The sequence below is a fragment of the Crotalus tigris genome, unplaced genomic scaffold (assembly GCF_016545835.1).
Source record: "Crotalus tigris isolate CLP2741 ecotype Arizona unplaced genomic scaffold, ASM1654583v1 scf7180000024386.1433019, whole genome shotgun sequence".
NCBI lineage: Eukaryota > Metazoa > Chordata > Lepidosauria > Squamata > Viperidae > Crotalus > Crotalus tigris.
The window spans coordinates 1,026,011-1,052,164 of NW_024100556.1; the positions used below are offsets into that span (position 1 = coordinate 1,026,011).

At 42.1% G+C, this 26,154-nt stretch overlaps 1 protein-coding gene across 1 annotated transcript; it reads left to right on the forward strand.

Moving 5' to 3' along the window:
* Positions 1 to 731: 731 nt before the first annotated feature.
* Positions 732 to 26,154, forward strand: LOC120301572 (zinc finger protein 420-like). The gene is made up of 7 exons (XM_039328982.1): positions 732 to 1,594; positions 1,869 to 2,049; positions 15,404 to 15,835; positions 18,490 to 18,604; positions 18,715 to 18,782; positions 20,942 to 21,071; positions 22,716 to 26,154. Exons 1-7 carry the CDS (start codon positions 732 to 734, stop codon positions 24,698 to 24,700), a joined length of 3,774 nt encoding a protein of 1,257 aa, XP_039184916.1. The 3' UTR covers positions 24,701 to 26,154.

A 26,154-nucleotide genomic window follows, 5' to 3' on the forward strand; every position in this document is an offset into this window, starting at 1 on the left:
TAATAATAATAATAAAGTTGGAAGGGACCTTGGAGGTCATCGAGTCCAACCCCCTGCTCAGGCAGGAAAACCTACACCATTTCGGACAAATGGCTGTCCAGTCTCTTCTTAAAAACTTCCAGTGTTGGAGCATTTACTGCTTCTGGAGGCAAGCTGTTCCACTGATTAATTGTTCTCACTGTCAGGAAGTTTCTCCTTAGTTCTAGGTTGCGTCTCTCCTTGATTAGTTTCCACCCGTTGCTTCTTGTCCTGCCTTCAGGTGCTTTGGAAAATAGCTTGATTCCCTCTTCTTTATGGCAGCCCCTGAGATATTGGAATACTGCTTCCCTAACTTCGCTAGCATTTTCATTCTCTTTTCCTTTGAATGTAATTATGAGCAGGAGAATAAAGATTCCGAGGAGCCATTACAAGTGATCGATCCTGGAGACGCAAAGGAGAAGCCAGCGATTCAAATGGAACTAAAAAGCCATGCGAGAAACTAGTCAAATAATTGGAATCGGGAAAGCTCATCTTCCACTGATGCTCCAATGCAAGACTTTGTTGCCCAACAAGCAAAATTAAAGGAAAAAAATATTGGGAAAAGTGTAAAACTCTTCAAAAACAAATTAGATTTTAACAAACATTATTTCACCCAACCCAAGGGAGAAGATGCTATAAGCAGAGACAATGGAAAACTTTACAATTGGACTTCAACTCTTTCTTGTGGCATTGGGTTCCTTCTATTCCATAACATGAAACACAAAAGAGAGAGGCCATATAAATGTATAGAATGTGGAAAGAGCTTCACTCACAGTGGTTCACTTACTTCCCATACAACGATCCACACAGGGGAGACGCCAATTAAGTGTATGGAGTGTGGAAAGACCTTTAGTCGGTACCATCATCTTACTGCCCATCAAAGAATCCACACAGGGGAGAAGCCATTTAAATGCATGGAGTGTGGAAAGACCTTTGCTCGGGCTGATGGTCTTACTTCCCATAAAAGGATCCACACAGGGGAGAAGCCATTTAAATGCAGGAACTGTGGAAAGACCTTTGCTCGGAGCAACATTCTTACTTCCCATAAAAGAATCCACATGGGGGAGAAACCACATAAATGCATAGAATGTGGAAAGACCTTTCTTCATAACAGTAGTCTTGTTTCCCATAAGATGGTCCAAATAGGGGAGAAACCATATAAATGCATGGAGTGTGGGAAGAGCTTTTTTCAGGGGAGTCATCTTACTGCCCATAACAGGATCCACACTGGGGAGAAGCCATTTAAATGCATGGAGTGTGGAAAAAACTTTGCTCGGAGCACTCATCTTTATTCCCATAACAAGATCCACACAGGGCAGAAGCCATATAAATGCATGGAGTGTGGAAAGACCTTTCTTCACAGCAGCCATCTTTCTTCCCATAAAAGAATCCACACAGGGGAGAAGCCATTTAAATGCATGGAGTGTGGAAAGACCTTTGGTCAGAGCAGCCATCTTACTTCCCATAAAAGAATCCACACAGGGGAGAAGCCATTTAAATGCATGGAGTGTGGAAAGACCTTTGCTCAGGCCGGTAGTCTTACTTCCCATAAAAGGAGCCACACGGGAGAAACCATGTAAATGCAACAGTGTGGAAAGACCTTTGCTCACAGCAACATAAAAGGATCCACACGAGAGAAGCTATTTAAATGCATGGAATGGGGAAAGCTTTATTGGAGCAGTCACCTTAATTTCCATAGCAAGATCCACACAGTAGAGTAGCCACATAAATGCATGGAGTGTAGAAAGACCTTTAATCTAAGAGGTCAACTTACTTTCCATAAGATGTTCATGCATGGAGTGTGGAAAGACCTTTACTCAAAGATTTCCCATAAGATGACCCATACAGAGGAGAAACCACACAAATGTATGGCGAATGGAAACACCTTTCCTGACAGAAGTGAACTTACTTTGCACAAAAGGATCCACATGGGAGAAGCCATTTAAATGCATGGAGTGTGGAAAAACCTTTATTTGGAACGATTACCTTAGTCCCTATAGCAAGATCCACAAAGGGCAGCAGCCACATACTGTAAATGCATGGAGTGTAGAAACACCTTTAATTTCAGAGGCCAACTTACTTCCCATAAGATGTTCCATACGGGATAAACCACATAAATGCCTTGGAGTGTGGAAAGTGTTTCAGTGATAATGTTTCCCTTATTTCTCCCACCCTCGGGAGAATCATTACAACTGCACGGAATGCGGAAAGAACTCAGCGGTAGTGTTTCCCTTACCATAATAAGATCCAATTGGGAAAAACAATATGAATGCATCGAGTCCTGGAAGAGTTTTACATGAATGGAATCACACAGGAGTAGCCTTATCAATTCAGTGTGGGAGGAGCCTCAACAGGAATAGTAATCTAAAATCTAGTGCAAGGGTCTGCTTGGATAATAATCCTTATAAATATTAGACGTACTTCGATATGATCCAAAGAAGACTTTGGTAGGCCTGGGACAGGTGGGCAATGCCCAGGACAGGTGGGCAAGGCCTACACTCCCACCCAATCTGCCATGACCACCACAGCCACGCCCGGCAATAAATAAGTGGGTTTTGGGTTGCAGTTTGGGCACTCGGTCTCTAAAAGGTTCGCCATCACTGGCTTATAACAAGGGAATGGCCGGGGGAAAAGGGAAAGTTAATTGCATCTTTGCATGCGAAAATGCCAGATCCAGCTTCGCTGCTCTTGTAACCATTTTGGCTTTAATAAAATAGGAAGAGAGGTGTTGAGTCCTTGGCGAAAAGCAGACACGAGAAGCAGTTGGAGTTCTCAGTTTTCTTTATTCTGCGTTCAGCTTACAAGTAGATGGCTTCATGGCTTCCCAAACGCTCGCAGCCTCTTATATAGGCAACTCCCGGGTAATTGTGTTACTTTTCCCGCGCCAGCACCCGCGCATGTGCATGGCGCTGGCGACAGCCTGTCTGGTCCCGGGCAGCTTTGCACCTGCCCGGGACTGCCTGCAAACGCCCGAGCCGTTTGCAAGGCTCGGGACATAACACCCCTTTCCCCCGGGCTAAAACTATTACCAACATATAATCATTTACTCTATACAATGTTTCGTTCCCCAGTGCTCCCACTGTTTGCTGGCTTTTGCCTTGCCAGCAATGTTATATAATCCTCTAGGTACTTAGGAGATTTCTTTGCTCTCTGTGACCTTCTCAGCTCTGGGTTACTAGCATGAGTTTCCTGACTGGAGGGAGATGTGAGCCTGTTCTCCTTATTTTGTCTTGGTGCCTTCCAAGACTGTGCCCCGATGCCTGGCCTGCTTGCTCGCCCACCGGGCTCGTCAGGCCAGGGCTTCTGTCACTTTGTGACCTGGTTGACCTGCCTAGCTGTAGACCCTCGGGCCCCCTGAAGTGATAGCCACTGCTGGGCGTCTCTGTTGAACCTCCTAGGTCCGTCCAAGACATGTCAGGAGGCTGACCATTCCCTGAACCCCGTTCTGTTTCCGGGCTTGTGTGGGTTTCTGTACTTTCCCAAAACTCAGTTACTCCCTGATTTGGGCTAGAGGTGTTGTAGTCGGGACTTGGTTCCTCGACCACCTCCCTGTATGTTTGACCCCCTGTAGGAGTTGGGGTAAGGTCAGGCCAACTTTGGGGATTGTGTGCCAGCTCTCTTGCGGGAAATGATTTGTTGGGATGCCCCCGGGTATCCTCCGTGACTGGAGTGCTGTGTGATGTGTGTGGAAAGTGAGTATGCCCCCGGGGTGACTCCCTGGCTGGAGTAGGCGTGGATGCCTGGTAGTTGGGTAAGCTCATAGAATTCTTGTTCGGAGCTCTCGCGGAACCCTGGGATGGGCCGTTTGTGACTCCATCAGTGGAGATGGGCAGCAGCTCGTGCCCTTCCCTTTGCTCCAAAGGGTCCCCCTCCCCCCTGGAAAAGACCCAGGAGTCTCAGCTGAAAAATGCCGCCTAGGGCGGAGTTGGTCGATGTGCCTGCGCAGGACACGACCGGTTTCCAAGGCTACCTCGTAGGATAGAGGACCTGTGACCCTGGAAACAGAAGCGGGGACCCATGTATGACCAGGTCCGTAATTACGAGTCCAGACCAGGGCACCCTCAAGTAGTTGTCTAGGTGCCCTAGGGTGTGAGGCAGATGAAGGCAATCTGTCCGGATGCAACCGGTCAAGTTTAGTCGTAAGTTGACGCCCCCAACGAAGTTCAGCTGGACTTCTCCCTGTAGAAGTGGATGGTGTGGTGCGATAAGAAAGGAGAAAGTCAGCCAACCTGTGATGCCAGTCCCCGTAGGTGAGTCTTTTCAATGCGTCCTTTGTGATGCGCACCATACGTTCAGCCATACCGTTGGTGGACGGGTGGAAGGGTGCAGACGGGGCATGACGAATCATGTTTGCCTGTAAGAAAGCTTGGAATTCGGAGGAAGTGAATTGAGGGCCGTTGTCGGACACAATGACATCTGGCAGCCCGTGTGCAGAAAAAATCCCCCTCAGTACCTGAATAGTCTTTGCAGTGGTGGTGGATGAGACAGGTACAACCTCAAGCCATTTCGAATGGCTGTCAACAAGGACCAAGAAGAACTGGCCCTGAAAGGGCCCAGCGTAGTCAATGTGCACCCTAGACCATGGGGACTGTGTTTCCTCCCATCTATGCACGGGAGCTTGGGGCATCTCTGGGCGAGATTGTTGGCACAGGTGGCATGCATGCACCTTAGCCTCAATATCTTTATCTAAACCAGGCCACCACAAGTGGCTGCGTGCAAGAGCCTTCATACGAACAATGCCAGGATGACCCTCGTGGAGGGATTCTAAGACCCTAGTCCTCATTGAGGTGGGAATGACAACTCTGTTTCCCCAAAGCAGACAACCCTGAGAAAGGGAAAGCTCGTTCCTTTTGGACCAGAAACTCTGAAACTCAGGACTAGGGCAGTGCTCAGGCCAACCAGACAAAACCCAGGAACGGACACGTGAAAGGGTGTGATCTGTACCTGTTTCAGCGGCAACATCCCTGGCACTAAGAGGGAGCTCGGGCAAGGCTTGGATTGATAGAATGTTGACAGCTGGCGCAGGGTCAGCTTCTACTACTGGCAGAGGCAATCTACTGAGGCCATCAGGATGGCCCATTTCTTTTCCAGGCTTGTGGAGTAAAGAAAAATCATATGCAGACAAAAAATAGACCACCTAAGCATTCTAGGGGAAATGATTTGGGGAGTCTGCTTACGTGTGGTAAACAGTCCCAGCAGAGGCTTATGGTCAGTGAAGACCGTGAAGTGCCTGCCATATAGAAAGTCATGGAATTTTTTAATTCCAGCAACAACAGCCAGAGCCTCCCTGTCTATTTGAGCGTAGTTGCGCTCAGCAGAAGACAATGTTCTGGAGTAATATGCAACAGGAACCTGAGTTCCATCAGACCTGAGGTGGCTCAGGACAGCTCCAACCCCGTAAGGGGACGCATCACAAGCGATGCACACAGGAAGGGGCTCGTTGAAATGTGCAAGTACACTGTTAGAAGTGAGCAAAGCCTTGACTTTGTTAAAACAACCTTCATGCGTTTGTGACCACTGCCACACTGCTTGCTTGTCTAGTAGCCTGTGAAGAGGCTCAGCTACACTAGCTTTTTGTGGAAGAAAAGAATTGTAGAAATTCAGGAGTCCCAGGAAGGCCTGAAGTTCGGCCTTGGACTTTGGCCTAGGTGCTTCTAAAATAGCAGTTAGTTTGGATTCAGCAGGGTGAATCCCAGCAGCATCAATTTTGAACCCCAGAAATTCAGTAGAAGGCACCCCAATCTTGCATTTGTCTTTTTTGAGCTTGAGGCTTGATTTCCTGAATCTTAACAGAACAGCCCTTAGCCGTTCAGCTAGAATGTGTGTGGAGTCTCCTGCAATCAAAACATCATCAAAGTAGGGGCAAACCCCTGGTATACCTCGTAGTGTGTTTTCCATTACGCTTTGGAAGATCCCAGGAGCGACATTCACTCCAAACTGTAGCCTTTTTACTTTAAAGGCCCCTCTGTGGGTCACAATAGTCTGAGCTATAGCAGCATCATCATCAACAGGCAGCGGTTGATATGCTTGAGCTAGGTCAAGCTTTGCAAAAACACGCACCCCCTTGAGGGAGGCCAGAATGTGACTGACCACAGGAACAGGATAGGCATGTTGCTGCAATGCCTTATTAAGAGTGCATTTGTAATCAGCACAAATGCGAATGTCCCCATTTGCCTTTAGAGGCGTGACAATGGGGGTCTCCCAAGGACGGGAATCAACAGGTTCTAGAATTCCCTGTTGGATCAGTTTGTCTAACTCAGTGTCAATTTTACTCTTTAAAGCAAAAGGGACCCTTCTTGCTTTAATTCTAATGGGTGTGACAGTGGGGTCTAGTTTTAAGGACACAGGAGGTCCCTTGAATGTGCCCAGCTGGGGGCTGAAAACATCTGCAAATTCTTTGCAGACTTCCTGTAGGTCGAGTGTTTGTAAGCTGTTGAGTCCTGGGACGTGTATCCCCAGGGCCTCAAACCAATCGAGTCCTATGAGACTCGTTCGTTCACCCCCTACTACTAATAAGTCTAGTGGATCTTCAAAATTCTTGTATTGCAAGTTAAGGGTGGCCTCCCCCTTAACACACACTCTTGAATTTTGAAAATCTGTTAACACAATGTCAGAAGGCCTTAACTTGGCCTGAGTTCCACTACAGGAACAAATCTTCCTAAATGTATGCAAGGAGATGATTGAAAGGGCAGACCCTGTGTCTAGTTCCATAGTTAATGGAACCCCTTGTAGCTTCACCTTAAGTGACAGCTTTTTCTTAATGGCTTGTGTGTGCCTGTCCTGAAGATGCTTCTTCGCGAAGCGCAAAAACCTACCCTATTCTGGCTGGGGACCCCGGTACCTTTCAGGCGCAGTTCTTCCTGAGGTTGTACCTTTTGTCGGCCCAGACACACAGCTGCAATGTGTCCTTGTTTGCCGCATGCCCGGCAGGTAGCGGAGCGGAACTTGCAGTCGGTTCTCCTGTGGCGACCTCCACAGCCGATGTACTTGAGCGGAGCTGAAGAGCTTCCCTTCTGTTTTTCTTCCTTCGTGGGGTGGAGACGGTCGACTTCCTCATCTGGATCCTCCTCGGAGTTTCTTTGGACGTCTTCCTGGTGCACGGATGCAACCTCTGGACTGTTTCTGATCGGCCGCATGTTCTTGACAGCGCCGCCTGCTGCTTCTTCTGCGGTGACTTCCCTTAAGGCATCTTGGTAGGACAAATCTTCTTTAGCGAAAAGTCTCTGTTGTAGATCTCGATGCCTTAACCCGCACACGAATCGATCCCTCAGTCGTTCTTCGAGGTCTTTGAACTCGCAGTGCTTGGCAGCCTTCCGTAATGCGGCGATGTATTCTTTGGCCGACTCGCCGGACCGTTGATCCCTCTGCTCGAAGGGGTGGCGCCATGCGATGACGGACATCTTGGGGTGGAAGTGCTCCTTCAGTAGCTTCTTCAGATCTGCGTAGCTGACAGACTCTACTGGAACAGGTGCTGCAAGGTTTTCTGCGAGGTCGAAGGCGTCTTGACCGCAAACACAAAGCAGGGTGGCAGCCTTCAAGCTCTCTTCCCTCACTTGGTTTGCCTTGAAGTAGTTCTCCACCCTGGCTACGTATGACTCCCACCGCTCTGGATGTGAGACGTCGAACTCCGAAAGCCTTCCAATTTTCGCCATCTTCAGGAGATGGGTCTATCAGCCAGCCTACCCCCGAATGCGCACTGGATTGGCGGGCAGCTGCCGAGTCGACGCCGTTCCGCCGCTCAGGACTCACTTGGGTAAGCTTACACTTCTTCCTTTCCAGGCGGTGTAAGGTATCCCACCTTCGTCGCCAGTGTTGAGTCCTTGGCGAAAAGCAGACACGAGAAGCAGTTGGAGTTCTCAGTTTTCTTTATTCTGCGTTCAGCTTACAAGTAGATGGCTTCATGGCTTCCCAAACGCTCGCAGCCTCTTATATAGGCAACTCCCGGGTAATTGTGTTACTTTTCCCGCGCCAGCACCCGCGCATGCGCATGGCGCTGGCGACAGCCTGTTTGGTCCCGGGCAGCTTTGCACCTGCCCGGGACTGCCTGCAAACGCCCAAGCCGTTTGCAAGGCTCGGGACATAACAAGAGGGTTTCACTTTACAAGCAAGAGCTGCTTGGAAACTGCCCCATTTGCAAGCAGACGAAGCTTTCAGTCTCCATCATTTCTCTGTTTGGCGAAAAGTGTTTGGGTGCCTATGGGGCGCTTAGTACCAAACTGTTGGGTTGCTAAAAAGAAGCAGTTAAGGTGGGTTACCCACTTTCTACCAAAAACATACTTAGCTTCTATTACTGGCCGCAAATCATAGTAACCTTCCACTCTCCACCATGTTTCTCTGCCCCTGCGGAGCTGGGCATCTTGGCACACTACTGCCCAGCTCCACTCGCTTTCCCAAAGCATTCATTTGCTAGCCTGCTTTCCATGTCCATCACATTTCTCCATCACCGCGGAGCTGGAAATCTTGGCATACCACTGTCAAGAAGGCTCAGTCCTTTCTTATTCTTTTAGATAAGTAGGAGGTTTTAAGGCAAAAATGAGAACCAGTGGAGATTAAGTGCATTAATAGGCCTGAAAGTGATGCGTAGATGTCAACATTTAAGTGATGCAGGTTCCCAAACCATTTCAAGAAATGATGAATATATTCACTAGAGTAGGGTTGCATGTAAAAATGCAATTGGTTCTGAATCCCCTATTATAGTTGGAGCTTTCCTTTCCTTAATCTTGTCACTATTCGCCTTTCCAACCTGCTTCACTTTATGTAAGTAATAGCTGAGAAAGAAAATCATAAGGAGACTGGGGTTATAGTGATGCTGAAACAGAAGATGCAACTCGTAGGTTCTGTGTCCTAACTATGTTGTGATCTTTCCTTACTTTCTCTCATGTTGGCTCCAAAATAAGAGTAAAGAGAGAACTTAAAGTGTGCTACCATGAAACATACTAAAGTATCAGCAAAGGAAAGGGAATTTTGGAAATAGTTAGGATAAGCACTCCAGGGATGCATGGGAGACATTTTCTACATCTGACTGTGCTGCAAAACACAAAACTGTTACTTCTTTTTGGACATGAAAATAATTGAACTTGACTTGTTTCTACTGTGTAAAATAGGGATAAGAGATGAGCAATAGGAACAAGAAAGTATTTTTCAATCAAAGTGTCTTTATGCCACAGAATCCTCACCAAAAATCCATGTATATGTTGTTCATAGTATGTTTAGGTGTGTGTCATGTATGTGTTTCACTTTGAGAGCGGGCAACTAAATTTCATTTTTGATGTGTGCCATTGTGCCCACAGTATAAAAATGACAATAAAGGCTATCTTATGTAAATGTATATAGCATGGAAAGAGCTTCAGAGGGAGAGTTTCCTTTTTATCAAAAGAGCCACAGTGGTGAGAAGGCTTATAAATGTACAAGCTTTTCTCCCAAGAAGCTGCCAAATTCTGCTTTGCTGTGGGGTGAATAGGGGCTGGGAAAAAGTAAAACAAATTGTATTACGTTTTCCTGTAAACCTTAGATTAAATTAATAAAATACAATTGGTATGTATTTTTTTCTCTTCTATAGTTAATGATCTTAGGGCACATTACAAATTACAAATCTGATTGTTTTTGGAGGGGCCATAGTTGAGGGTTTTAGAGTCCAGTTTGAAGTCGTTTACTCAAGTGACTTAGTGATAATAATAATAATAAGAAGAAGAAGAGGAAGAGGAAGAGGAAGAAGAAGAAGAAGAAGAAGAAGAAGAAGAAGAAGAAGAAGAAGAAGAAGAAGAAGAAGAAGAAGAAGAAGAAGAAGAAGAAGAAGAAGAAGAAGAAGAAGAAGAAGAAGAAGAAGGAAGAAGAAGAAGAAGAAGAAGAAGAAGAAGAAGAAGAAGAAGAAGAAGAAGAAGAAGAAGAAGAAGAAGAAGAAACAGTGGACCACTTGGTAAGCTGTTGCAAGAAGATTGCACAGACTGATTACAAGCAGCGGCATGACAAAGTAGCAACAATGGTGCATTGGAAGATCTGCAAAAATATCATTTGCCTGTAAGCAAAAACTGGTGGGATCATAAAATAGAGAAAGTCATAGAAAAATGATAAAATTAAACTGCTCTGGGACTTCAGAATTCAAACAGACAAGCACCTGCAACATAACACCCCAGACTTAACAATTGTCGATAAGAAAGACAAAAAAGTCTGGATAGTGGACGTGGCAGTGCCTGGAGATAGCAGAATAGAAGAGAAAGAACTGGAGAAGATAACAAAATACAAGACCTACAAATAGAAATAGAAAGACTGTGGCAAAAGCAAGCAAGGGTAGTACCAATAGTCATAGGCGCCTTGGGTGCAATCCAAAAACAACTGGAGCACCACTTGAACACCATTGGCATTGACAAATTCGCTATTAGTCAATTGCAAAAGGCAGCCTTACTAGGAACTGCTTCCATCCTGCGACGATACCTGTAATACCATCAAACATCCACATCTGCCTATCCCTGGTCCTGGGTAAGGACTCGATAGGTAGACAAAATGCCAAATCCAGTCTTGAACATCTGGCTGACTGTGCGATGATTAATAATAATAATAATAATAATAATAATAATAATAATAATAATAATAAAGTTGGAAGGGATCTTGGAGGTCATCGAGTCCAACCCCCTGCTCAGGCAGGAACCCTACACCATTTCAGACAAATGGCTGTCTAGTTTCTTCTTAAAAACTTCCTGTGTTGGAGCATTCACCACTAATAACCATCCCTTTCAGTCTGTTCTGAGCCACATCCACACATGGAGCACTTAAAACAAGTAGCTTTAGGAGGATCTGTGCCTCACCTTTAGTAATGCCAATGATGCACTTGTCACCATGATGTCCATCCATCTTGCTGCTGTTGTCTAATTTAACATCTCAGCATTAGAGCTTTTTCCCTTTGCAAGCAGGTTTAGGATGAGTAGAAATTTGCCTAGTTGTTACTTCAAAGCTATGACACTCTTCCAGTTTGAGGATCTGCTAGCTTATTAATAAATATTAGAGGATTTTGTAAGCTTTGAGTTAACTTCAGCCAGAATTATTAATTGTGCCTTTGTCTGCTTGAAGTAGAATCTTTTAATGATTTTCTGCACAAAGGAGAAGGAGGAGTCAACAGCTGTGTGTCTCTGGATATTGATGGCCCCACACTTAAATCCTTGACTGCAGCACATTTATGAAGGTGTTGTGCATGGACAGAATTGGTCCTTCAGATCATTTTTCACACGACCATTGCAGCATCCCAGTGGTCGCATGATCATATTTGTGATGGCAGCAGTGTCCTCCAGTCATAAGGTCACCTTTTGCAACGTTCTGATAAACTCAGTGGAGAAGCCGTGTTACTAACTTAACTGCAATGATTCACTTAACTGTGGCAAGAAAGTTCGTAAAGTTCCTCTTCACTTTCTGCCAGTAAAGTGGTATCATCTGCATATCTTAGGTTGTTGATATTTCTCTTCTCATCTGGAGAAGCTGTTTAGAGGAATCGTCCTAACATCCATGATTTCTGCCTCTTCATGGAACATAAAATCCTAGGGCTGGAAGGGACTTAGTTGGTCTTCTAGTCCAACCACCCCACCCCACCCCCATCCACCCCGCTCAAGGTAAGGAGTTCTTATACCATCTCGATCAAACGGTTGTCCGGTCTATCAGTCTGTGACTGTCTGTACAAGGGGAAAGTAAGTATTGCAAATGAACCACAAGACCATGTAAGTTAAATCATGAAATCATTAAAACATTCAATAAAGGTCATCTATATCGTGCATGTCTTGTTAGATATATTGGGGGTGGGATGCTATGTACAATGGCTGCAGCTCAGAAGGAAGAGTAAGGTCTAAATTTGAGGGAGGGGGGAAGGAAGGAAGGAAGGAAGGAAGGAAGGAAGGAAGGAAGGAAGGAAGGAAGGAAGGAAGGAAGGAAGGATCACCAACAACAATCATCCAACAATCATCCAGGTCAACATTATCCTGAAGGTGCATTTTCCAAAAGGCCGCTCATAAAGCTAACGATCAGATAACTGCAAAGAATATAAATCCTTGCGTTCCCCACCAATCATTTAGAACTGAAGAAACTTCTTGGATGAGAAACGAAAACTTTTCAAAGTTCAATTGCCTTTTGGGAAAAGCACCTTTGGGGAGGGAGGACGGAAGGAATTTGAGGATGGAAGGAAGGAAGGATCACCGATTACTATCACCCTATAAGTGATTTCTACTTTTCAGTGGTATTTTTCCAGTTAATGTGTGCATCTCTCTTTGTATGTTGGCTTGCTTTACAAGACACTAGCATATCAATTGAAGGAAAAGGACTTTTGACAAGGAGAAATTGTTAAGAAAATGTCCTGAAATAGTAATAGTAGTAAAGTTGAAAGGGACCTTGGAGGTCATCTACTCCAACCCCCTGCTCAGGCAGGAAACCCTACACCATTTCGGACAAATGGCTGTCCAGTCTCTTCTTAAAAACTTCCAGTGTTGGAGCATTTGCTGCTTCTGGAGGCAGGTTGTTCCACTGATTAACTGTTCTCACTGTGAGGAAGTTTCTCCTTAGTTCTAGGTTGCTTCTCTCCTTGATTAGTTTCCATCCGTTGCTTCTTGTCCTGCCTTCAGGTGCTTTTGAAAATAGCTTAATTCCCTCTTCTTTATGGCAGCCCCTGAGATATTGGAATACTGCTATCATGTTCCCCCTTGTCCTTCTCTTCGTTAAACTAGACATACCCAATTGTAGCAATTGTTCCTTATATGTTTTAGCCTCCAGTCCCCTAATCATCTTTGTTGCTCTTCTCTGTACTCTTTCTAGAGTCTCAACATCTTTTTTACATTGTGGTGACCCAAACTGGATGCAGTATTCCAAGTGTGGCCTTACCAAGGCATTGTAAAGTGGTATTAACACTTTACCTGTTCTTGATCCCTCTGTTAATGCCGCCTAGCTCTGTGTTGGCCTTTTTGGCAGCTGCAGCACACTGCTGGCTCATATTTAGGTGATTGTCTACTAGGACTCCGAGGTCCCTCTCACAATTACTACTATTGAGCATAGTACCACCTATGCTGTACTTGTGCATTTGGTTTTTCTTGCCTAAATGTAGAACCTTGCTTTTTTCACCATTGAATTTCATTTTGTTAGTTAGTGCCCAGTGTTCAAGTCTGTCCAGATCCTTCTGTATCTTAAACCTGTCTTCTGGAGTGTTGGCTATTCCTGCCAGCTTAGTGTCGTACAAGCTAGCCCACCTACACCAGATCCCCATCTGTAAACCCTGGCTGGCTTTTGCCTCCAGGACCTTCTGGAGGAGCCCTTCAGATGAGCTTCACGATTAAGGAACAAAAAGATGATGAGACAGGACATTCCTCTTTTCTTCCCCCATGGAAAATGCTCCTTTTCTGCCCTCTTGGCATGAGAAGCTGCATTGCACAGGGGATCCTCCAGGGGGTGCGCTTGGCCAAGAAAAGGAACAACTGGAGGTCTGGCTTGTTTTGAGATTGTGAAGGAAATGACATCCCTGACCCTTGCCTCTGTAGGACGCCACACTCGCTTGCCTTAACCCCTGGAGCTCCGCGGGAGGCAAAGAGGCCGCGGGAGCAGGTGGAGAGATTCACAAGTGCCTTAGGTGCGGAGGGAGGCTCTTCCTGTGGAAAGGGAGGCGGGTGAGGAGGCTGAGACCCGTGCCCGGCCCTTCTTACCCTACTTGGAGGGTAAGGTTTTTAAAAGGAAGCTGTTTTTAAGAAAATGCATTTATTGAGCAATCAAGTTCGTGATAGAAATCTATATCATATTTGCAACACAGAAAATGCACCCACAGTAAAAGAAACAGACACACGCGCGCGCACACACACACACACACACAGAAACACACGTCTGCTGAAAGTTTCTTCAAATATACATTCTTTAATCAAGTGACAAAATTAATGGACCAGAGGAATGCTGTGGTTATAATTTATTTGGACTTCAGCAAGGTATTTGATAAAGTAGATCATAACCTACTACTTGATAAGAGAAAAATGTGGGTTAGACAGCATCACTACCAGATGGATTCGTAGCTGGCTGACGGGACTAACCGTACTCAGCTACTCAGCGAGTGGTCCTCAATGGAACTGCATCTATATGGAGGGAGGTGTGTAATGGGGTGCCCCAGGGCTCTGTTCTGGGCCCAGTGCTCTTCATCAACGATTTAGAAGAGGGGATAGATGGGGAAATCATCAAATTTGCAGATGACACCAAGCTGGCAGGAATAGCCAACACTCCAGAAGACAGGCTTAAGATACAGAAGGATCTGGACAGACTTGAACATTGGGCCCTATCTAACAAAATGAAATTCAGTGGTGAAAAAAGTAAGGTTCTACATTTAGGCAAGAAAAACCAAATGTTGTTCTTGTTGTTGTTAATTGCGAAGTCGTGTCCGACTAGTATAGGGGGTACCTTGTTCAATAGTAGTAACTGTGAGAGGGACCTCGGAGTCCTAGTGGACAATCACTTAAATATGAGCCAGCTGTGTGCTGCAGCTGCCAAAAAAGCCAACACAGTGCTAGGCTGCATTAATAGAGGGATAGAATCAAGATCATGTGAAGTATTAATACCACTTTACAATGCCTTGGTAAGGCCACACTTGGAATACTGTATCCAGTTTTGGTCGCCACAATGTAAAAAAGATGTTGAGACTCTAAAAAGAATACAGAGAAGAGCAACAAAGATGATTAGGGGACTGGAGGCTAAAACTTACAAGGAACCATTGCTGGAATTGGGTATGTCTAGTTCAATGACGAGAAGGATGAGGGGGGACATGATAGCAGGGTTCCAATATCTCAGGGGCTGCCACAAAGAAGAGGGAGTCAAGCTATTCTTCAAAGTGCCTGAAGGCAAACAAGAAGCAATAGATAGAAACTAACCAAAGAGAGAAGCAACCTACAACTAAGGAGAAACTTCCTGACAGTGAGAACAATTAATCAGTGGAACAACCTGTCTCCAGAAGCTGTGAATGTTCCAACACTGGAAGTCTTTAAGAAGAGATTGCACAGCTATTTGTCTGAAATGGTATAGGGTTTCCTACCTGAGCAGGGGGTTGGACTCGATGACCTCCAAGGTCCCTTCCAACTTTATTATTATTATTATTATCATCATCATCATCATTATTATTACATCAGATCAGAAAAATGTTTCATTCTACTCTGGTTAGTTTTGTTTCAATGGTTAAATCTACACTTTCTAATTCTTGGAATTCGTTTTCTTTTCCATCTCAGATACATAAAGTGGATTCATTTGAACTTTTTGGCATGTAAAAATTATCTCTTGCAGGAAAAAAGAACTGAATGGTCTTCTGCTGTCATTCCAGTTGATACAGGATCGGTCCTACAAATGAAAAAGCATTTGGAGATCCACAAGATTTCCTTTTGGAGTTCTGTTTTAGGACAGAGAAAGAATGGAGACACAATCTTTAGTAAATGAGGAAACTGGAAAGGTCTGTTCTGCTATTCAGCCTGGAAACTGTGGGGAGATCTGGGTAAGAACTGGGCAGAAGGTCCTGGAGGAGGAAACCATGATCCATTCAGATGTTCAGCCCTGGAACTTCAGAAGCCTCCAATACCAGGAGGCTGAGGGTCCCCGAGAACTTTGCAGCCGACTCCACAATTGTTGTAGGCAATGGCTGAGACCAGAAAAGCACACCAAAGCCCAGATGCTGGACTTGGTTGTTCTGGAGCAGTTCCTGGCCCTTCTGCCCCTGAAAATGGAAAGCTGGGTGTGGGAGTGTGGAGCAGAGACCAGCTCCCAGGCAGTGGCCTTGGCTGAAGGCTTCCTCCTGAGTCAGGCAGAGGAGCAGAAGAAGCAGGTTCAGTTGCAGGTGAGACACATTCATCTAGACAAGAACCCAGGGAATAAAGAACATGTTTGAATTCTCCACTCCCTCCTTCCCAGACTTCTCTGGCCTTCATAATATGTGGAGATATTTTGATATAAGCATCTTCATCATATTTTACATAATATCATACAAATAACAATATCAATTCATAAATCAGTAATGTCAATCCATAAATCAATATCCTGTTTTTCGTGGTCTTGTTAGCGTTTGATTTCCCATCCGTATTTGAAATATCTTTGTCAATTATAATTTTCTCAGTATTAATTACATTTATATAGCTAAAAGTTTTATTCATATCAATCCTCTTATTTTCTTATTTCCCATATCAAAGAAAGAAAGAAAAGAAAAAAATGCTATTTTAGTTCTAAATCATATCTATCATTATAAAAGTCTAATCACATCTAAGGATCATCCATTCTTTTAATCTTATTCAAACAAGTATTTAAACATATAATGCCCCCTCCTAAAGGTCAAATCTTCTGTTTTTTAAATCTGACTCTTGCTTTCTTTCTTTGCCAAGTAGCTTTCCAAGGCAGGGCAATTAGATCACCCAGGAATTTTCTTTCTATTTTTGTGAAAATTGCTTGGCAATTTAGGAAGTGTATTTTTTTGGGGGGGGGGGAGAATTCTGTGCATTTATATTCCTTAAACAACTCCCAGTTTCTTTCTCCCTCAATTTCTCTTTTCATTCCCTGTCTTCCAAATTGTGATATTTCCCCTAACAGCTCTATATTCCATTTTTTAAAATCTTCTTCCTTGCCATCAGATGTATTTTGCAGACCTAAGGGGTAAAGGGTCTTTTGCATTTTCATTATTATAGCTAAGTCTTGCAGTATTTTGTTTGTATATAGTCTTTTATATTTCACTTCTTTTATCTCTTCCACCTCTAAATCCATTTTCTCTGTTTCGTCTTCTGATTTCTGGTTTATTTGTTCATGCTTTGTAGTCGTTATCTGGGAATTTTCCAGTTGTAGATTTAATTTGGAGATTTTCTCATTTAATAATAATAATAGTAGTAGTAGTAAAGTTGAAAGGGATCTTGGAGGTCATCTAGTCCAACCCCCTGCTCAGGCAGGAACCCTACACCATTTCGGACAAATGGCTGTCCAGTCTCTTCTTAAAAACTTCCAGTGTTGGAGCATTTACTGCTTCTGGAGGCAGGCAGGCTGTTCCACTGATTAATTGTTCTCACTGTCAGGAAGTTTCTCCTTAGTTCTAGGTTGCTTCTCTCCTTGATTAGTTTCCACCCGTTGCTTCTTGTCCTGTCTTCAGGTGCTTTGGAAAATAGCTTGATTCCCTCTTCTTTAATTTATATTGTCTAAATTGTTTTAGTCTCATTATGATTTCTTTTTATGTCCTCTTTGTATGCAACAATTGTTTGGTGAATTAGTTGTAGCATAGAATATATTTCCTTCTGAAAAGTGTTGTTTTTTCTTGAGGCATCATTCCTGGAGATCCTCTAGAATCACCAGTCTCAGTAAGAGTAGATCAAAGTTTAGTTTTTGGTCTTTATATGTATCCTTTATAATCCAATAGATTCCAGTTTACAGATTCAGTCATGAAGGTAATATTTTATAGTGATCCTTTGTCTCAAGTATCCAAAAGTTGACAATCAGGCAAGATTGTAATCCACAATGTTCATAGTGTTCAAAATGTTCAACCTCTCTGAAAACAGCTCAAAAGTCTCTCCCAGCCAGGTGTAGTCCAAGGTCAATTTTTTCTCTCCCACTAGCTGTTGAGGTTAGAAATCCAAGCTCAGTAGGTATTTATAATCCAAGAAGGTCAGAGTGATAAGTATGCCAAAATATTTTCCTTTATTGCCAGCTGTTCTCCCAAACTAGGAATCACCTAGTAGCCAGGAAGCAAATTATAGTGCTATACACAAATCCACCACGATGTCATTCAAAATCCATTTTCCACTCTTAAAACAAAGGATTGATTTCTTATATTTCACTTCGATGTTTTTTATTTTTTTTTTCAAAGAGGAAATCTTAACAGTTATCTCAGTTCTCAAATTTATCAAAAACTGTCGCTTTATGTTACTTCCACTTCAGTATTGTATGCTTTTGTCCTCCATAAAATTAAAACGCTGCTTCCGTTTACATTCGGAGGTTTTTAGCTTCTTGGGAGCCTTTCCCAGGAAATTCAATTGTAAAATAGTAAAGAAAGGATCAATATTCTCACTCAGCTACAAACATGCTCTTTACGATGTATTAACTGGTGCTTTTTCTTCTTCGGTTGTCAGCAGCTAATGGCTGGCCACAGGAATGTAGCAGGACTTTCCCCTACCGGTTTCCGGGGCTTTCCTTGGATCAAACGGAAAGACCCCCATCCCTCCGTGATCAACAAGGCATCCCTCCTCTTCATTGCTTCTTCGGGGTGACTTTAGGCCCTTTTTAGGGCCCCCAGAGAGTGTAATTGGGCAAAGATCCCTGCCTTCCTGCACCCCATTCCACTGCAAGGCAAACTGGAAGTCCGATATCCCACAACTTCTTTTAGAATATTGTACAATTTACTTCTCACTCAGCCTCACTGATGGATATTGGGAACTTTCAGGTTGCGTTTGGAGAACAAGAGTCCACTTCACATTGTGTGACGTCCATTAATTCTTCTTTTCTCTTGCCTCCTATTTCAAGTCCTTTGCTGTGGAGATCAGAGATCCTGAGAGAAGGAGGAATCCATCAAATCCTTTCCAGGAGATGTTGTTCAGGAGGATCTCTCAGGAAGATCCAAGCCAGGATACCTCAGGAGGTAATCAAGGGTCATTCCATTCCCCAGAGAAATTCCTGCTATCTCCTCTTCTGTAGAATACCTTTTCCTATTTTGTTAATTTTACATGTTAAACTTCTGTCTCCTCACAGTGAAGAATAAAATGAAGATAACTCCTGCTTGTGATGGAACTAAAACAATTGTTCAACCAACAACTCAAGTAAGAGAAGGATAATAAAAAATAAGGCTATCACAGCATTAGCATCTGCTACGGAGCGTGATCCTTTTAGTAATTCTTTGACGTGCCACTATGCAAGATTGCTCATTAGTAACTGAAATAATCACATTAGCACAGAACCATTTTTAAAAGGCCTTATTTTTACTAGTGTTGAGAAGAATAATCACACCACATTAGAAGATAAAGCAGATCATTAAATTTGAAAGTGGCTGGCTTGATAGAGCATATAATCAAGGCAATTTTTGCCTGCAAAATAATTTCCAGCACTGATGATGTTACCTAGTTGGGGTAATGAAACATCTGCAAGAAAAGAACCAAGCTTAGAGAACACCAAGGACCCCTCAACATAATTTTTAATCCTTCAATTTGTGCCTGGATTTGAGGTCCAAAGCATCCAGCTTTGCAAAGGATGAGAAATGCTCTTCCCAGGCAATTTCTCCTCTTTAGTTTCTCCTGTTAAGCCAGTGATTTAGACTGTTAGCTATGGCTACCTTGCAATTCTGAGGAGAAGCAGAAATAGGGTTGTGTGTCTCTGGATATTGATGACACCCGACTTAAATCCCTGGCTGCCTCTTGCAGCACTTTGATGAAGGTGTTGAGCATGAAGAAGACTGTTCCTTTTGGGGACACCACAAGACTTTTAATTAAATGGTAAAAAGAATCCCACCCACCCATTTTTTTCTGCGAACACAGAATGGATTGAAGTTTGCAACAGTGGCAAATATCTGTAGCTTGGGTGTAGGATGAGAGTAAAAGTTCGTTCACCGAGCTTGTGGGTTGGTTTCTGAATGTTTCATTACCAGGCTAGGTAATATCTTCAGCAGCATTTAGGGGAGGTCTGTGTCAGTGTTCTATTTATAAGGGCTTCAGGTATGGATGTGTCAAGTGTGGATCTTGTGATGAGTCATCAGAGAGAGGTTTGTGATCGATCTTGTGATGGGGAGGTTACTTCAGGAGGTGAATTATCAGTGGGTCAAGAGTGAGTCATCAGTGAGAGGTTGGTGATGGGTTTTATGATAGGGAGATTACATAAGGTCAGGATCATTGGAAGGTGAACTGCTAGGGGTTCACTCAAAGTCACTGATAGGTGAGGTTTCTGAGGCCCATCTGCCAGTTGATTCCCTTCAGATGGTGAAAATCTGGATGGATGGATGGAAGCAAAGTAGGTTGGTAGCTAGATAGACAGACAGATAGATAGAAGTCCAGTAGGAAGCTGGTGTTTTTTTCATCAAATGGTACTGAAAGTGCATATCTGTGCTTGGGATAATTTTGTATTTTTTTATTATTGATTTTTTAATATAATTCAAAGATACTTATTCAACAAACCTGTTGTCTCAGTTATCATTCACTAATACAAATTGAATTCCCAATCCCTTGTTCTTTTCTCCAGCCATTGATCAAGTAAGTCCCAAGTTTGAAAATATTCTGTTTCTTCTTTTTCTTTCAACCTCAGAGTAAGTCTGTCCATTTCCGCACAATTTTTCCGCAGTATTTTTTTAATTATTTCTTCCTGTGGTGGTATTCCTTCATTTTTCCAATATGATTCTTGCCGCTGTTATCACATGTAAAATCAAATATATACTTTGTTTATCAAGCTTTTCTGGCATTATATCTAGTAAAAAAAAGTTCAGGTTTAAAATCTACATGTTTTCCCAACATCTTTTGTAGCCAAGTATGTATTTTGTCCAATATCTCCTTGCTTTAACACATGTCCACCATACATAATAGGTACTTGACTTATGATTACATTTCCAACATCTATCTGACATATTTTTAAACATTTTTGCTAGTCTTACTGATGGCAAGTGCCATCTATAAAACATTTTATATAAGTGTGTATTTACAGGCACACTTTCTTCCTTCCATTTGAAGAGGTTCCTCGGTTCATTTGGGCCGACTGCCGTTGGCTCCAAGCTCCCAAGGCTTCTCTTCCTTTTTGTCACCTCCCCAGGGCAACTTTCTGACCCTCTGGGGTCTCCAGATGGAGCAAAACCAGACTAGGAAACTGGTCCCCTGATTTCTTTCGCCTATCTCGTCATGACACCAAACTGGAAGTTTCTGTGCTTGGGATAATTTAAATGGTCAGACAGATCTTGTAAATCTTCCTGGTCTTATTGTGTTTTTTTTTTCCCCTTGTTCAGGAGAGTCTTGTATCCTTCAAGGAGGTGACTGTGTATTTCTCCAAGGAGGAGTGGTCTCAGCTGAATCCTGACCAAAAAGCGCTGCATTGGGAAGTCATGCTAGAAAATCATAGAAACATAGCTTCTCTGGGTAAGGGTTTGCTACTGTCCACTCACAAAATTTGGGAAGACAGTTTTAAATTAGATGAAATCAGCTATTTCCTTTTTTATAAGTTTATTAAAGAAATTTTATCAGAATAAAAGCAATAAAAGTTCTGAAAAAGAAATAAAGAAGATAGTGTAAGTGATAAATGAATAAGAAAAAAATACAATGAAATTAAAAAAGGAAAGGGGAGAAAAGACAAAGTAATAAAGAAGTTATAATTTAGCCCCTCTAAGGTTAGTTCAGTTTTCTCCTTTACATAGTTTATCCTTTCTAATCTTCAAACGTTACACATTTCAGCAAAAATTCCTTCGGGGTTTTTCCAATCACTAATCAATATAGATACTATCCTTTCTGTAATCAAAGAAGTCAATTTAGTCATCTTTGATCATTTTGTCATCTTCGCCAACCATTCCATCATTATTGTAGAACCCTTCCAGCTTTGGGGATATAATAGTTTCACTATGGTTATCATACTCAGAAACAATCTTTTATGACTGTTTTCCATCTGCCTGTTAATTAGTCCCAATATAAAGTGTTCTGATTTCAGTTGGATATTGATATTGATCTTTAAAATTTTATTACTTTATGTCTTTGAATCCAAAACAAAATGAGCTTTCAGGTTGTCCACATTTCCAATATATGTTTGAGTCACCTATACATTTTTGAACATTTTTCTATACCAATGGTATATCACTTTATAAAAGTTGCCTTTTAAATTATAACTTAATGTAAATATCAGTATTTTCAATCATATATTTTCCCGCTGTTACAGCTACTGTATATATTACGACACAACATCTGTGCTCATTTTATCATACATTAACCTGTTTATAGCTTTTAGCTATTACATGTCCAACGAAGGAGAATATTTGTAGCTCATGGTTGAAATTACATGTCCATTCTTTCTCCTTCACTAAGATTCAATTTCTGTTTTATGTTGTTGAATACCGTAGATGCTTTTTCCCCACCTTGAATTTTCCAGTAACAATATGAAAGTCAGGGAGAATTGTTATCTTTCTGCCATCAGTTGCTCTTGATTTCATTTGGTACTCAGTTTGCTCAAGTTCTGATGGCTCCCAACATGTTATCTATTGACTTTGCCTGCTGCTACTCTTCTGTAAAATGCTTCTTGTGCTGAGAGCTATGAAGTTATTTTGGAGCACAGTCTGGGTTTATGTCTGTTTCATGTGCTCAGTGTGGCACTTCTAACATTATGGCTTTTAAAATCTAGATTAATCCTAACTTTATCGTATCACAAATATCCATGCCATCCAAATCTTAGGTCCTGCTCCTCTAGTTCTAAAATTCTCTTATTTCTCACCAAACCCCATTCTTTCATCCAAAACAAACAGCAGGCTGCAATGCAATGCACAGTTTCAAACTGAGCAGACCATATCCTCCCTTTTCTTCTGATTCTTGGAAAATTTGATATTTAACCTGTGTTTTTTCCATACAAACTTAGATTTATCTTCCAAAAGTTTAATCAAGAAAGTCCAAGTCAATTTTTCAAAAGCTACCTTTGCATCTAAGAAGATTGATGGGGTTTGTTTTTCATTATATTCAAACTTCTTACAGTTTGCACTTTTTCCCTAACCTTGCTTTATTTCCATTTTTTCTTTTCCTGTGAAGGTAATAATGGGGAAGAAAATGAGGACTCTGGGGAACTATTCCAAACAATCAATTCTGGAGACAGCATGGAGAACCCTGCAATTCAAATGGAAGTAGAAAGCCATGGGAGAAACCAGTCAAATAATTGGAATCAGGAAAGCTCATTGTCTGTTCATGGTCCAATGCAAGATTTTATTGCCCAACAAGGAAAAGCAAATAAAAAATATATTGGGAAAAGTGTAAAACTCTTCAAAGACAAATTAGATATAAATAAACACTTGGAAACTCAAACCAAAGGAGATTATGTATGCAGAAACAATCGAAAAAATGACAAACAGACGTTCTTTTTTTTCCATGAAAATGGGTCCCGTACATCTCAAAAAAGAACTCCCACAGGAGAGAAGCCATATAAATGCATGGAGTGTGGAAAGAGCTTTACTAAAAACAATCACCTTACAAATCATAAGAGGATCCACTCAGGAGAGAAGCCCTATGAATGCACAGAGTGTGAAAAGACCTTTGCTCAGAATAGCCAACTTACTTCCCATAAAAGGATGCACACAGAAAAGAAGACGTATAAATGCATAGAGTGTGGAAAGAGCTTTACTAAGAACTGTCAATTTATTTACCATAGTAGGATCCATACAGGGGAGAAGCCTTATAAATGCATGGAGTGTGGTAAGGCTTTTACTAGAAACAGTTCTCTTAACATCCATAAAAGAACCCACACAGGGGAGAAGCCTTATAAATGCATAGAATGTGGAAAGGGCTTTATTAGCAGCAAATATCTGAATTCCCATAAAATGATCCACACAGGAGAGAAGCCACATAAATGCATGGAATGTGGAAAGAGCTTCACTCATCGGAGAATTCTTACCATCCATAAAATGATCCACACAGTAGAGAAGCCACATAAATGCATGGAATGTGGAAAGAGCTTCACTCATCGGAGAATTCTTACCATGCATAAAATGATCCACACAGGGGAGAAGCCGTATAAATGCATGGAGTGTGGAAAGAGCTTTACTAAAAACAATCACCTTACAAATCATAAGAGGATCCACTCAGGAGAGAAGCCCTATGAATGCACGGAGTGTGAAAAGACCTTTGCTCAGAATAGCCAACTTACTTCCCATAAAAGGATGCACACAGAAAAGAAGACGTATAAATGCATAGAGTGTGGAAAGAGCTTTACTAAGAACTGTCAATTTATTTACCATAGTAGGATCCATACAGGGGAGAAGCCTTATAAATGCATAGAGTGTGGTAAGGCTTTTACTAGAAACAGTTCTCTTAACATCCATAAAAGAACCCACACAGGGGAGAAGCCTTATAAATGCATAGAATGTGGAAAGGGCTTTATTAGCAGCAATTATCTGAATTCCCATAAAATGATCCACACAGGAGAAAAGCCACATAAATGCATGGAATGTGGAAAGAGCTTCACTCATCGGAGAATTCTTACCATCCATAAAATGATCCACACAGTAGAGAAGCTACATAAATGCATGGAATGTGGAAAGAGCTTCACTCATCGGAGAATTCTTACCATCCATAAAATGATCCACACAGGGGAGAAGCCACATAAGTGCATAGAGTGTGGAAAGAGCTTTACTAAGAACTGTCAACTTATTTACCATAGTAGGATCCACTCAGGAGAGAAGCCCTATGAATGCATGGAGTGTGGTAAGGCTTTTACTAGAAACAGTTCTCTTAACATCCATAAAAGAACCCATATAGGGGAGAAGCCTTATAAATGCATAGAATGTGGAAAGGGCTTTATTAGCAGCAAATATCTGAATTCCCATAAAATGATCCACACAGGAGAGAAGCCACATAAATGCGTAGAATGTGGAAAGAGCTTTACTAAGAACTGTCAACTGATTTACCATAGTAGGATCCATACAGGGGAGAAGCCTTATAAATGCATGGAGTGTGGTAAAGCTTTTATTACAAACAGTTCTCTTAACTTCCATAAAAAAACCCACAGGGGAAAAGCCTTATAAATGCATGGAATGTGGAAAGACCTTTTCTCGGGGCCATTATCTTAATTCCGATAACAATATCCACATAGGAGAAGCCATTTAAATTTGTGAAATATGGAGGGGGGAGGAAAACTTCAAGAGGAGCAAAGATGCTTTTTCACTAGGCAGCTGGACTTTCTTGTTTTTCTTTGAAGACATTTCGCTTCTCATCCAAGAAGCTTCTTCAGCTCTTCAGGTGGAGCAATGACTGAATGTTCCATATACAGACCATTTGAGTACAGTATGAATCCATGTAAATTGTACGTTTAGTTTTTGAAATATAAGCATTTTCTATTTACATATGCTGAATTAGGAGAAGTTTTTTTTAAATCTGATCTTCACAAGTGGCAGTCCCAGAAAGCTGAATTTACCAATTGAAACCAAATAATGGGCATGTGTTTTAATTATGAAAAGTGGGTTTTTAAAGCTGCCATCATTTGAATGTATTCAATGCTATTTCACATAAATAAGAGAAAATCTTTTTTTCCTCCCATTTAGACCATTTTCCATCTGATTATGATAGAGAAGGCCCAAATCCCTCCAAAAAGTTCTATAAATGTTTAATTTTTGAGAGCAAGCTTAGGGATTAGCTAACAAGATGCAACTCCAGGCATATTAGGACAAGGCACAAATCAGGAAATACTTGGAGAAATTATAGCTGAATATGTATTGCTGAAATAATATTTGTGCTCAGGACGTTATCTAATGAATAGTTTAATTAAGCAAATATTTCACATTTAAACTTTTATATATAATTCTTGGGGTGAACGGGGAACGTTTTCCATTTTCTGTACCCTTTTAACTTTTAAGAAAAAATTTCTGCGTTATGTAGTTGTATTAGTTTAATTTGTACATTGGGGAAAATGCTAATAAACTATATTTCTGTGTGTGTGTGTGTGTGTGAGAGAGAGAGAGAGAGAGAGAGCTAGGTACAGCTATTGCTACATTGAAGTTAGCTAAGAGTTTTTGCATAAAGAGATATGGACACAATTTGGCTTGCTAAATCATCTGTTAAGGCTTGCTAAAAACAGAACCCCAAATGTAGACATGGGAGAAGGCAATTGCGTGAACATGAAGCCTGGGAAATGGATGTGCTTAAAATACATTTTGAGCTGGATGATTATATGCTGGAATATAAATATTTTGGCTTGAATCCATAAAATAATGCATGAGAAAAGGGGAATTTAGAAGGGGGGGGCTGCTGTCTTACTGGAAATTGGCGGTAAATGTTCTGATCATTGCTAAATATTGTACCTGCAAACCAAGCAATATTAATAAACATTAATGGGGTCTTAGGATGATCAAAGAGGGGATGGCTTAAAGTGGGAGTATCTGTAAAAATGTATTATGGAAGGAGTGGTCTTTGCACAGGCCTATTTGAGAATGATCCCCCTGTATCTTTCCTCTACTCAGAATAAAGCTTTTGCAAATCTCCA

What these genes read in the sequence shown, in the direction of transcription:
- LOC120301572 (XM_039328982.1), top strand. Translation starts at nt 732, where the DNA reads ATGAAACACAAAAGAGAGAGGCCATATAAATGTATAGAATGTGGAAAG. An exon ending in AGAAGCAGGTTCAGTTGCAG is followed by an intron (nt 15,836 to 18,489) that starts GTGAGACACATT and finishes TCCTATTTCAAG; the next exon opens with TCCTTTGCTGTGGAGATCAG. An exon ending in AAGCCAGGATACCTCAGGAG is followed by an intron (nt 18,605 to 18,714) that starts GTAATCAAGGGT and finishes GTCTCCTCACAG; the next exon opens with TGAAGAATAAAATGAAGATA.